Genomic DNA, 14,401 nt, shown 5'->3' on the forward strand with positions numbered 1-14,401 from the left:
GTTTGTAATTTTTTATTTTAGCAGTAATTTGGCTAAGTGGTCTAAGTAAAAAAAGCATTAATGAATGTATTGCATGTGAAGAAATTATGATGATATGTAAAGAAAGCCACTTAAGAAATGGACACACAGTTGACCTTAAAAGTTGACAAATGTGTCTTGAGGGCTTTGTTTGAACATATTTCTGGTGCAAAGAGACAGTGCCTCACCTTCAAAGTTTGAAGGTGATGACCAGGGCCCAGAGCTGTTTCTACAAGTTAGAAAGACAAGGCTGTCTTTCAGGAACATCCTCATATTTAGATCTTGTTAATCTTGTTAATGTAAATAGGCCATTTATAAATTTTGTGCTAATATTTATAAAGCTTAATGAATAACCAAGGGCAATTGTAGTTTGGAAGATACTTTCGGCTTGTGTTTATCTATTAGGAATAAGGCTGTTGCATAAATTGTGTGCTGGAGACACTGAGGACCTCTGTCTATGTTTATGCATTATTCACTTAGATGAACTCATAGTCTCAAAATGTTACAAAATATTTTTTATGTTCAGTATTATCTAGATATATAAAAAAAACATTACCTGAGCCTGCCTCCAAAAATGTTGTTGGTTATAGCCCTGAAATATCTAGCTTCAGAGAAGGAATAAAAAATGGTTACACTACAGTTTTAATGTCTTAATAAACTCTTTTACCTTTTTTTTTCCATGTCATTATTATTTTCTGTTAAGTGAGTGTTTAATTGGAAGGCACTATTATAAGCACATAATTTATCATGAATTAAATTGCTAATATTAAATATCACATCTTTCATAACTAGCATCACAATACTGTTCTAGTCTTTTGTGAAGCTATTGTCTGACAAAATGTTATAAGCTTGTGATATTACTTAGAACAGAAAAATGCACAGGAAGAGTTACGAAAAATGGGCAGAAAATTCATCCAAAGTTACCTTGTTAATTTCACAGGGTGTTGGAACTGTGTATCTGAAAGGGAGTTTGAACATAGAACAATATGTAATAGTAGAGACTGAATATATGTACATGTATTTGTTTTAAATCATATACAAGATTACTATTTATTCTTGGAAAGAATGTATACATCTGTGCTACACCTAGAACTGACCACAAACTCTCTATGTCTTTGTAGCTGTGTGTTAACAGGATGAAGGCAGACACAAATATTTATTAAATGCACGTGTGTACCTCTCTTTGTATGCCTGTATGTGCTTATACACAGGCTTATCTATATGTCTTACATGAACTTATATAAGATTTTAAAACCTGTATTTAAACATACAAATGTATTGTTGATGTTTGATGATCTTTGTGATTTGGAGTCTCCTAATTGCAAGGGATTTAATTTAAACATTACTCATGTCTTTATAAACATCTAAAGCACTATGATGATGACTACCATTAAAGAATCATTTTTCACCATTTATCTTAGATTCTACTACAGGCAGTAGAGAGCTGCCTTTACTCAGACAGTCACCTTAGTTGTATGTGTCTTACATGATTGCTGTGCATAAAGGAAAGGAGTACAGTAGAGGAAAAGGCAGAATGTAAGAAGAAACAGTAGAGGTTTGTAGAAGAGAAAGAGAACTCCATTTCATTTCCAGAAAATAGGACATGGAGAGTGAAACCCTCTCACCAGGCTAACATTTGGAAATCTGTGTTTTTAGGAGGTTAGAGAGTTATTGAAAACCCATAATACTTTGCTTATGATAAACTTGAATAGTCTGAGTTAAGAATATTAGAACAGCAATTTGGTTTTCAAGTATTACCATAGACCACTGACTAGTTTTTATTCCGTATTTCATCAGAGTTGTGTTTGTGCATGAAATTGTATATTCAGAAAGGATTCATCCTTATAACCTTGGGGATTTTTCCCCCTATAGTCGTTATTGAAGTTCTGCTGCTTTTTCCCCCTTATGAAAATATACACTATAAAATGTATATAAAAATGGCCTTTTTCCACCATAAAAATTTTGGGACAAGAGTATATCTAAAAACAGATTGAAAATTAAAATATTAGAGTTTTGTTACAGACTGTATTGTCCCTTCCCATCTCTTATTTAGTTTTGTTTATTTATTTCAGAGGAATTGTTCACAGAATAAAATATTCTTCCATCTAGAGATAGATATTGGGTAACTAATACAGATTAATATTCTGTAGTGACATCAACAAGCCAGATTATGATTTGGATGGAGAATTCACAATGAGGACTGAAGTGACAAATGCTTAAAATCTCTTGGGGGAACAGGTGAATCAGGTCTAGTGATCTGTCTGAAACAAATGTGTTTGCAGGATCAGTTCCACTTCTGAATAACTTACTGTTTTATTCAGCTGTTCTTGTGTATTTACCTGGGATTAAATACAGGTAACTTTAATCAGAGCAGAACTAGTATAAAAAACAATTGGCAAATCAAAAAATATCATTAGTGTTCTAAAAATGTTGTGAGTTAGTAACAACAGAATTATCTGCAGCTTCCAACTATTTCGTATGCTGATAAACATGACTAGGCTTTTTATGTATGCATGTGCAGCATTACAGTATAGCTGTTGCTTTGTAAATACGAATCTGTGTTAACATATTTTAAAGATACGTGGTTCGCAATGATCAGTTGCATATGAGGCAGTGTTTATTTGGAACAGATTAAAAATGGTGTAAAATATATCCCATTTAACATTTCACTTCTGCAGAATTATGCTTACTTTTCTAAAAGGGAAGGCAGCTACAGTGTTTTATTTAGTGTTTATGGTTAAGCAAATTTTTTTGTGACCAGAGATGACATCAAACCTGTATTTTCATGTTCATCCTTTGAACTGTGGTACACCTTTCCCTATGACATGAGAGTCCAGCCAGAAAAGTACCATCACGTGCTGCAGCTGTGTGCAGCAACCCACATGTCTGCTGGTGATACAGTTCCAGACTGGCAGACTGCATAGCAGCGGAGCCCTGTGTGCCTTCCGTGAACAGCGTCACCAGTTTGGGTTTCCCTCCTCTGCTCAATCATTCTTCTCCCTGAAATTACATCAGATTAATGTCTTTGAAACCATGGCCCCTATCTAAATTTGTTTGACATTTACCAAAAAATTAAAAAATTGGAGGTGAATGACAATGAGACCAAGGCATAAACCTTGTTTCTTTAGGAAACCCGGGAAAACACCAAAACCCCCTAGACTACAGATGAAATGTTTTGGTGAGGTAATAATGTAAAATTTATTTCAGATAGGCTGTTAAGAATGCTTTAATTAATGGTTTTGTTTGTTGTTTTTATGACCAAGTCTTGCACACATGGTCATATATTTTTTGTGTATTTCAAATAAGCATTAAAAAAATTAATCAAGTTTACCTCATAGTATATTTTAAAATCATTTCTTGTAGCTGTATTGAGTGGGTTCCAGAAAATGCAGGTAATTTTGAATACCACAGTGTTCCAATAGCAGAGGTGACTGGGGAGGTGGCCTGTTTGCCAGCATCCTTTCCAAACTGCTCTGTTGCCCTGATGATTTAGTTGCTGTTCCTGAAAGGAATACTCCTTGCAGTGATAAAACAGCACTGGCAATTTTGATTTAGGAAATGCTGTGATATTCCCAGAAGTGCTGCTTCTCAGAGATACAGTGCCAAATGTTACGGTAATTTAAAGTAAGTGCAACCCCCACTAAGTAACTGGAACTGCACAGAATGTAAATCATTGAAGAATTTGTCCTGTTATGATGTCTCAGCGTGGAACAAGAGCTTGTGTGAAGGTATATATTTGAATTACCTCAGAACTGTTGTTTTTAAATAATGCCTACTATTTATGTTATTTAAGGTAAGAAATGATACTTTGTAATATTTTGCATAAAATATTATATATTCTACATAAAAAGCACCAGATTCACTGTTCTAAATGAGGATACCACTTTTTTTATTGTTTCATGTGTAAATGTGAAACTACATTAAAAAATATTCCCTTTTCTTTTTATCTGTCTAATTCTCAGACGGTTTGGACCCTGGATGCCATGGGTGTCAGACCTGGAGGTTCCCCAAGGCAGAAACTCTTACAGGAGTCCTTAGCAGCAAAAGAACTTCAGACCATGGAGAAACACTTAGCTGGTATGTATGGTAGCAAGGGATCATAAAACACCTAGCAGTACTTACCCAGCTAGCTCTGCAAATATTTTAGGCGAATGAAAAAATGATCTGTCTCACGTGCTGATGAAAAAGATAAAAACTTTAAACTTCCCTCTTTCTCCATTGAAGAGCAACAGCACAATTACTGTTGTGTTTGTAGATGTAATGAACTTTTCTGTAATTACAGTAAATATAGTAATTAAACACTAATTAAACCATGTTAAATATGCTGCAGTCTGACAGCTTAATAACACACCTTTTTTTTGTTTTCACATTTCACCAAGACTTATGCAATAAGGAGGTACTGATGATTCACCTACATTTAAGTAGTCTTTAGAAAAGGCTGCAGTGGACCTTTAGCTTGAGAATAGCTTGCTTTGCAGGAAAAGCCCACCTTGTTTATGAGACTTCTGGCTAAGTGAAGTCTGTTATCTTGCATGCAGTGGAACATCTGCAACATCTTTGATGGAGTAACCATTTCTGAAAGGTCAAACAAACCCCCCCTTTTTTTTTCAGTGAAAATATGTTTCAGAGCTCTATAAAAATTAGTGAGGGATATCCTAGGATATAGTTTGCAATTTGTTGTTCTTTGTAATCAATATTTTCTTATCTTCAGCTTTAGTTATAAGGTATGACGTAGACCTATCACATGCTAGTCCTATGTTATGCATACTATTTGTCATACGGTGAAAGCTGAGCTTCATGGGCCAACTCTATGAAATGCAATGCAGAAGTGGAACATAAAGACTGTGTATGTGAGGTGGAGGGAGAAATGAAATTTATCTGACCCTTCTTTCAATTAATTCAGAGAGTAAAGCAGAGGGCTTACCACTTTCAGTGTGATTTTCTAAAAGACTTCGGACATTTATCCTACCAATAATATTGGTGTGAAAGGCTTAGGAGATGTATGCTCTAGAGAGAGGTACAGCTGTTGTAGTTTTGTCCAGGGGCTGTTACAGCTGAAGTCAAGGCAGAAGACAAAGCTATGAGCACAATGAGGGAAGCACTTTAGAAAAAGGTTTTGCTTGGAATGGAACAAGAACTAAAAATTATGGTATCTACAAATGAAATTTTAGATGTTTTTTGTTTCTGAAGACAGAGATACTGTCATTCAATCTTTCTTGACAAGTTCAAGTCAGTGTAGCTATTAGAGATGTAGCCACTGCCAAAGTAGACTGAAAATCCATGAGCCCTCTCTCCGAGGAACATCTAGTGGGAACCAGGAGACCAGCAGGCCGAGCTGTGGTCGCCAGGTTTCTGTGACATAGCAGGGACCTGAGTACCCCAGGGGCCTCTGCCACTGAGGTGGCACTTGCCTTCCCTTGTGTTGCTGCAGTTGTCACTCAGGAGGATTCTGGTGAATATCACCCTACTTTGACTGATGTCCTAACTGGTCGCATTTCCATGGTTGTACAAGCTGTTCTTGTATGGAGTATGTTTGGAAACATGCAGTTCCTTTAGATCTCCCTTGACAAAGCTGACAGTAATAACTACCATATTCAATAGAATATGGAATTTTAAATACTTAATTGACCATAAGCTAACTAGCTACATTCACTTAGTCTCAGAGATTTGGTCTGCTGTTGCATGACCTGCAAGGTCTTCTCTCTCACATCAATGCTGCTGTTGTCATTTGGCTTTGGGCCCGTTATTTCAGTAATGCTGTAACATGGGGTTCAGTTGTTCTACTCTTCAGTAATTTTTGTCTGCCTGAGAAATTGACAAGAAAACAGCCCAATTATTAGACATTGGACTCATATTCCTAATAATTCATGTCCTATTATAACACCAGTGCTGCTTGAGACAACTACTCCCCTCACAGACAAGCATAACATAATTTCCATGAAGAATTATCTCAGAGGACCTCAGATAATAATGCTGTGGTTTTGCTTAGCCTTATTTGTCTCATACATTTGCAAAGTTCAAGTGTCTCTGATATCAGCAAGTCTCTTTGTTGCAGTTCTCTTACCAAGCGCACTGGAAACTATTAATTCTACCCAGTACTAGGCAGTCATTTAGATGCCTGAACTATGACTTGGATTACCTGTGTAATGATGAAATGTGGTCCCCTGTCTCAGATACACTTTCTTAAGGAGCCTGTCTTTCTCTTATGGACTACGTGCTGGATAGAACTCAATCCTAACATAAACCACAATTTAGTGCCTGTGCCTAAATTAGGGACTAGCACCAACTGCCAGCAACTGCGTCAGTACCTTGATATTTGAAAGCAGCATTTTTACAAAATCAGATATTGAAGCAATCAGGTTTTTTTTCCTTCTCTACATATGGCTCAGTAATACTTTTGTCTAAGATCCAGTCTCTTATGTTACTATGGCTGCTTTATATCACACGCAAGTGGAGAATATTTTTTTTTTTTGGTAGTTAATTTCAGTATCTTGCCAATTTGGTTTGTTACACTGATTCTGTGGTCATTGGATACTTCTGGAATATATTTTATCACAAAAAGAACTGTTAGATGCATAAATGGTTTGTAAGTGCATTATGAATCATATCCTTATTCTGGTATTTCTGATATGAAAGTAAAATGCCTTTGTGTTGCTCTGTTGCCTGCATTTTATTTTCCTTTAAATGACATTGACAAGAGATTTAAAAAATCCAAAGTCATAATTCAGTTCTGGTATTTACTATGGATCAGATAATACTGTAAAGCTGGAGATGTGTGATTATTTTTTTTTTCTTTCTGGTTGAAAAGCTGATATTGAAGCAAAATCAGAAAGAAGATGTGTGCTAAATAAAACTGAAAAATTACACTATGGAAACATGTTAATTATATGTGGGGAAATGATTAGAATAATTTGTTTATCTGCAGGCCTGATCATGGAATTAAGGAAACATGAGCCAGAATAAAATGTTTATTTAACTCTTATTAAATCATTCAATATTCAGATAATTTCTTAGCATACTGAATCATCATGGGGAAGTTAGAGGTCAGTAATTTTGCAAAGACATAGGCTAAGCTGAACCTTTAAAAGAACATATTCCTCATTTGGTTTAAATCAGGTAGCCCACATCATTGTCATTTATTGGCCCCTGAATTTTTGCCAGGCATCTTACAAGTTCCAAAGTGATGTGTATTGATTTTTTTAAAAGCATAATGGAAAAGTACTTTGAGACATAATTATTTCAAAATGGAAATAATTAATAGGTCAGCAAGGTGGCAATTAGAAATATTCTTAACTGTGTGCTAGAAACAATAACTATGTTTTGAAATTTACTAACAGCAAAACATTTAATCCTTTAAGAGTTGAGAGACACTTTTATCTGAGGCTTTCACAACTATTTCAGTTTTACCAGCTTTTCTAATAATAGCATTTGAAATGTGTGGAATATCTTAGACTATTAACATGAAATTAACATAGCTTATTTTCCCTTTTTCAAGGTGTTATTATAAAACAAGTTAATGTTAAAGGCAACACATCTTTAATTATTTTACATACAGCATTCCTCTTATATCTACTGGTAAACACAAGTGAAAGAAAGTCTGATTTTCCAATATGCAGTTTAGAATCTGTTTCTTTTTGGACTTTTAGAACCTGAAATTATTGCTATCAAAATAAAAATGAAATGCTTATTTTATATAATTTCAGTTAATAGGTGTTTAAATCAGTAGAGCCTTGGTGATTTACAGCTTCTGGGACTGTGATTCATACAGTTTAGTGGGAAATGGCATTGCTTTTCTAAAGATAACCAACTGTCCATATCAAAACCAAGTTACAGTAGAGTACATGCCAGCAAGAGTGAAAATTTGTAACAATTGTGTAAGATAAAATAAACTAGTAAACTGTTCCTTAAGCTTGACATTTTTACTTGGGAGGACTTTCAGTATGTTAGCAATGCTAACCTAAATTCCAGCTACCCTCACCTTTGTTGGATGTATCTGATTTAATTCGTTAGAAGCATTAATATGATTTAAATTAATTCAGAAGACACTTTTCATCACTACCCCTGATCTGTTCTGTTTTTAAATAGGATCTTATTCCTTATGCCTGTGTGAGGGGTAGGGACTGGACCATCAAATGGTGGCCACCTCTTCTCCTCGGATTCTAGATGTTGGTGACCTTGTCACCTGCTGTGGCACTGCCGGCAGCCCAGAGCACAAAATTCAGATTCAAACAGGATCACAGATCCAGATGTGCCAGAGTTCAAGGGTTATTTCCCTCAGAGATTTGGTTGGGCAATAGACAGCGAGGCCAGAAGCAAAAGTCTCGCTTTGAACCAGTTTTGGATTGCCTTTCACTGCAGCTGAAGATGTCAAGTTTAGCTCACTGCACCATCTTGGTTTGATACTAATGAGAAACTGTGCAAAAGCCAGAGAGAGATAACTCTGAAGAAATGAGAGGGATTTTTATAGGTTGTACTGATGTTCAATGAAGAAGTAGTATTTTGTTTCTGTGGGATAGCTGTTTGTAGTAAATCAAATGTAAATAAACTTTGAGGAAATGCTTGTCAAACATTTGAACTGTTAATTCTGATGCCTTATATTTTAAGGGTGAATAGATTTTCTCTGCACAGCTTCAGGTTGTCACTTACATTGGAGAAAATCACTGAGTTTTAAACCAGAAAGAAACAGAAAGTGAGTTTCTTTCTTTCTTTTCATTTTTGTTTGTGTGTGCACAGATATTGAGAAAGACCTAGCGCTATGGGAAGAAGCAAGGCTCTCAAGAAGCCCTAGTATCCAACATCATAGTTTAGTTACATCTGACCATCAAGGCCATCTTCAAGCCACACAGGGCCAAAATCCGAGGCCTCAAGTGCCAGCTCAGACAGGGAAGAACATTCAGCTCCAAGGAAACAAATCACCACCGCTGCCCACTAACAGCAGAACACAGATCTCCAGTGTTGCAAACAGTAGGCCTCCAACGCCCGGTACACAAACCAACAGGCCACCAACTCCATCAACTCCAGGGAGCAGACCTGTGACCCCGAATAGCTTGCTGTCGCGGCCTCTTACCCCTAGCAACCAAGGAAATAGGGAAGGCATCATTAGTATGCAAAGAAGCAGATCTTTGACATCTAAGAGCCAAATGGGGAGGACCCTCAGTGCTGCTTCAGGGCTCTCTGTGCACATGAGTGGAGACATTGTTGGAACTGTCACTACTCAGAGAAGCAGTTTATCAGAAGTAAGATTTTCAATTTAATGTTTTTGCTATATTTAAGAGTGGCTATAATGTGAAGACTAGATTATGTTTTATGTTGAAGTAACATCAGTATACCTAATGTAACTTACTACTCTGAAAAGAACTTGAGATATAATGATGAGAAAATTAGCAAGGAAATACTGCTCAGCTTTGAGAGGTACTGATTAGAGAATGTCAGGATTATTACAGAAATCATACTGAAACACTTGTGTCCCCCAATTTTTCCATGAGCTCTGTAGGGTTTTGCCTGCATGATGCATAGCAGTTTATTAGCCTCACAGTTTTTTCTAAGAGGTGCATACCTCTGGAATATTAAACACAACTTTATCTTATCTTTATGATTCCAAGGTGTTTTTTTCCTGCTGCACTGGCAGTGGATAATATTTCCTTGGTCTGCTTCTTTCATTTTTTGGACACATTGGAATGATTAGTTAGGCATCGCTGAATGGACAAATTTTCCGAAACACAAAACTGAACTGCAATGAGAAAATGTCCAACATTGTTGAATCACTGTCTAGTACTATATGCATGTTAACTACGCTGATTCAGAGCATAAAAACTTCCTGTCCCATATTAATGGCTTTTACAGGATTAGTCTTTGTTTAAAAAAAACCAAAATGTTAAAGTACCTTGTAAATTTTGAGTGGGATTCTCCTCTGCTAACCTTAGCTGCCTTAAAGATAACTTTAGTGTGTAGGCAGTGGAAATGAAAGCACCTGCGAAAGAATAGCCCTGCTGTCTATCTCAGATACATGCCTTACAAAGGTGAGTTTTTTTCTCAGGAAATGCCAGTCCTTCTATACTGACTCAAAAAGGACGTATATATCTAGATTGCTAATTTTTTAATGGTGGAATAAGTCGGTTCCCACCATTTATTATGAATCTCTTTGTAATCCATTTGTCAAAGCCTGGAGAGCTTTTTTCCAAGACTGAAAAAAATACCATACCTTTAGATAATTATTTCTGAGAAGTATCATTTGTTTTAAAAATCTGTTGGGTGTGACACTTGACACAATGTATTATCAGTCTAACGACTTCTTAAAAAAATTAAAAAATGGTGTTCATAGTGATATTGCTTAGAGATGCCTGTAGGAAAATTAGAGATTTGATACTTAGTATAGTCTTGCAATTAAGTATATGGCCTCCATTATTTATTATGAAGGAAAGGAAATGAGGCACAGATAACTCTAAAACTAAAGAATTTGGGGAGAAAATCTTACTTAAATTTGGTGGTGAAAAAAAATCCTCATTTTGGTGTTTGAATGGCAGTGCACTAATCCCATCACTCGAGCTACTTCTTCACCTAGAATTGGATATCCAACTTAAAGACATGAGGACTAAAGGTGACTACAGTTCTGTTGAAAGTATTTTCACGGACAGTTAATATATTTTCAAACTAGAAATTTTCCATGGGAAAAAATACGTAATTTTAAGAAATATCTGTTTTGACAAACAAACCCCGTTTGTCTCCTGTTTTGAGGGGTGGGTGTGTTTGTGCGTTGGAATTTTCTCACATACCAGAAAAGGAGAATTGACATTCATTTTTAACTAAAAATGTTCAGAAGAAATGAAGGGGTTCATTGTTTCTCACTGAACACTTCACTCCTCTTTTTTCTTTCTTTCTTTTTAAGCAGTCCTGTTCTTAACTGATACATAGTCACGTGATGCCAGCTAGAATTACTGTGTAGACTCCTGAAAGTGCCATGTAATGAGCAGTGCATCTCCACCAAGGGACATCCAGTCTGTCCATCACTTCTGTTCTTTCCTGTAACAAGGCAGGCAATTAAAAATGCTTTCTTCCACAGCCTTTCTGTAGTTATAGTAGTAATAACCATGATCCCATTTAATTTCCTGTGACTTTTTACTTCTGTTTGCCAAATCCCAAGCTTTGCTGATAGCTCTTACAAGAAGTGTCCTCTTATGCTTTTAATATATATATATGTCTCAAGAACTTTAAGAAATGAGCAATATTCTTACCCTGTTTTACCATTAGAGTAGCACGTCCAGTTTCATCCAGCCAGCTCACTGTAAAGCTGGTGTTAAATCTCAGCATTTCTATGCAGTAATTTATCCTCTGTTATAATCCCTTCTAGAAGTGGCAAATTCTTTTCTTTCTCTTTGCTCACTGGGTACAATAGTACATTGGCTGCTAGTGACCCAGCTCAAACCGTATTTATCCTTTCCTGACATGCACAGGTGACCTTTGACTTAATGGAAACTCGTCTTGGGACTAGCTCTGCTTGCAAGGGGAAGACTGCTAATATGACATGTTCATACTGAAGACCTTCCTCTACCAAGCTGTAAAGGCCCTTGAATGTCATAAAGTAGCTGGTGGAGGTCTGGCTCATCTGCCGCTCCTAGCCCCATCTTTGGAGTGTTCTACTATAAGCTTTGGGAGCTCTTTTAAGCTATCTTTGCCCACTGAAGTTCCTGGTCACTTAGGGAAGTGGGCTTAGACAGAACATATCCAGGACATATCTCTGTTCTAACATTTTTTGCCATGTTAGAAGTATCCCCCTATTTGTGGCCATGTGATTTCATTCTCTTATGGCACAGCTTCTCTCTGACCATGATGACAAATTTTTAAAAGTCAAAGGTGGTCTGGGGTAGAAGAACAACAAAGTTCTCTCTTTCTTTGCACTTTTACAGATCACAAGCATATAAAACTCAAGAATGATACTGTAAATTATTTTGCAGCTTTCATTGTGGGTTCTGTATCCTCTTCCTGTATAAAACCAGTAAAATAAAAGAAGGGAAATTGCCTTTATTCTTTTTAGCCTTATGGTGTGAACTGGGAATTTTCACTAGATGTGAATACACTGTGGTTATATTGCCAATCCTATAGAAGATACTATGATAAGATTTTGCAAATAATTCTCCTTCCTTACTCTTAGTTGATACATATTTGATGAGAATAAGTCAGTTGAAAAGGATGTGATTACTGGCTACCAGGAGCATGTTTTACCAGAAGGAGCTTGAATTAAAGAATTCAGAATCTGCATGGGTTTACACTGTGTGCTGTCACTTGTTTATTTATCAGGAATTTTAACATATATCTCAATGCCTTACGTATGCTTCCTAGTTTGTAATCTGTTTCAGAGTAACATAACAAGTCTAAAATACAAAAATATTACTGATAAATACAGTTCAGAGTTCTTCTTAAGTTTTAGTAAAGTTCATGCTGTTGCTCAGGGTGGTTTAATCTTGTTATAGCACAAATCTTAAATAATTTGGCAAGTACTTAACATATCAGCTGTTAAGAATGTTTTGGGTTTTTTTAATGCTCAAGACTTAAAATTATCTGAGATTTTGTGGACAAATTTCTGCCTCTTGGCGCACATAATATTACAAAGTTCTAACAGGTGTGGTTTATTATCAGCTCTGTTCAGGGCTGAATTGAATTATAGCAAAGAAATGCTACCTAGAGAAATAGTTTTATAATCTCTATAAAACTAATAAATCAGGGTTCCAGATCCTTCGGCAGAGATACTTTTATGCATTTACTTTATCCTTTAGTGTTTTGTATAAATTGACAAAGGAATGTTGAATCCTGCTTATCTCTTTAGGATGGATTCCATTAAAGTGACACAATTCTGTGATAGTTATCAATAGCTGTTGAGATGAAAATACTACTGACTCCCTTGTTTGCCATTTCATTTTCTGAACACTTGGAATTTTACAAGCATTTTATTTATCCAGATAGTTTAAAGTGGTATTCAGTAATCTTTATTGGTCTGTCATTGTTAACAGCGGGAAATTTCAGCTTATTTGAATATAGCATTGATTAACACAAGTGTTCCTCCTACTTACTGGAGTACAGAGCATAACTTTATGTGATGAGGACTCTCTTTCTGGTCAGATACTTCCATTCTGTTCTGCTGCCTGGCTCAGTTCTTTGCTCTGTGTTTTGGAAGATTAAAAAGTGTGCTGATCAGTGTGACAGCCACTCGCTTCTCCTGCAAGAATCCTGTTCCATGAACCAAAACACTTTGCCCAGTTCAGTGTTCTAGTCAGCAACCTTCTCAAACACTGAGCACATTTGAAACAGCAGTACCTGCATAAGGCCTGGAGCTCCTGCCTGAGCTTAGTGTTGGGCCATTGCAGCGGTCTTTGTGGATTTTTTTAACAGATTACTAACAGAATTAATAATTTACTCCCAGTGAGTTAGATCTTGATTGAACAGCCTTTGGTCTCCAAGAAGTTATTTAAACAAGCCTGGTTTCTGTTTTTAAACCAGATAGCCTAATAAAAATTATGCTGTAGCATTGTGCAATACAATTTAACTTTGCATATGTAGATTCTGGTTTTCGGCTGGTGTAAAAGAAGACAGGGCTATTACCCCCCCTTTTTTTCAGGTACTTATAAGAATTTATGATACCTGGCCAGTGTTTAAGTTTGCTTTAAGAGACTAGACTTGCATGTTTGAACTGCTTTTGAAAATAAAACTATGCATTCCAGTCTCATCTCTCGCCTTGAATATTGCAAAGGAACCCGTCAAAGTATTTTATATGTCTGTGTGTGTACATGCTCACATATATATGTGTGTGTATGTGTATGGAAAAATATTTTTGTATACATACATATATACATTATATAAAAAAGGAGGCAATTGTAAAACATTTTAAAAAGCATATATTCAGCTGTGTATGGATTTTTAACTTTGTAAAACATTTATATTTTGATGCTTAGAGTTTTGTGGTATCTTGGAGACAAAAGTTTCCATATCATTTTTCCTTCTTAGACTTTCTCCTTCTCCAATAAAACCGTAGGTTCTAAATGAAGTTTCAGGTTCTTGTTCTTAGGAGATTGGAGACAATGAAAGATCTGACAAATCAAAGCCTTACTTAAGCAAATTGTGCATGACATGTCTAGGCATAGTCCAAAAACTGCAGGGACAGATGGCATATCTGCATTTTTAAGATGAGTATGTATATATCTGTGGCTATAGCAGATAGATAGCTAGAGGCACCTTTTTTTTTTTTTCCAGAATAGATAAATAAATAAGAATTAAATAAAAAAAAATCTGGGGAGCCTGCATATCCTCTACATTCTGGTTTTATTTCACAGCAAGATATTTGTTTTTATTAAAGGTTTTCTCCTCCCTAGTTAATTGAGGCTATAGTGTTCAC

The 14,401-nt window shown here is 36.0% G+C and overlaps 1 protein-coding gene across 3 annotated transcripts in view; it reads left to right on the plus strand.

Moving 5' to 3' along the window:
• The window catches only part of C5H8orf34 (chromosome 5 C8orf34 homolog), a 175,900-nt gene that overhangs the window by 148,182 nt on the left and 13,317 nt on the right, over window positions 1–14,401 (plus strand). For all 3 annotated transcript variants that reach the window (XM_052788306.1, XM_052788307.1, XM_052788308.1), the window contains 2 exons: window positions 3,981–4,095; window positions 8,752–9,254. In XM_052788306.1, coding sequence (XP_052644266.1) covers window positions 3,981–4,095; window positions 8,752–9,254 — 618 coding nt within the window. The remainder of the gene's footprint in view (window positions 1–3,980; window positions 4,096–8,751; window positions 9,255–14,401) is intronic.

Source organism: Harpia harpyja, chromosome 5 (genome assembly GCF_026419915.1).
Source record: "Harpia harpyja isolate bHarHar1 chromosome 5, bHarHar1 primary haplotype, whole genome shotgun sequence".
Taxonomy (NCBI): Eukaryota; Metazoa; Chordata; class Aves; order Accipitriformes; family Accipitridae; genus Harpia; species Harpia harpyja.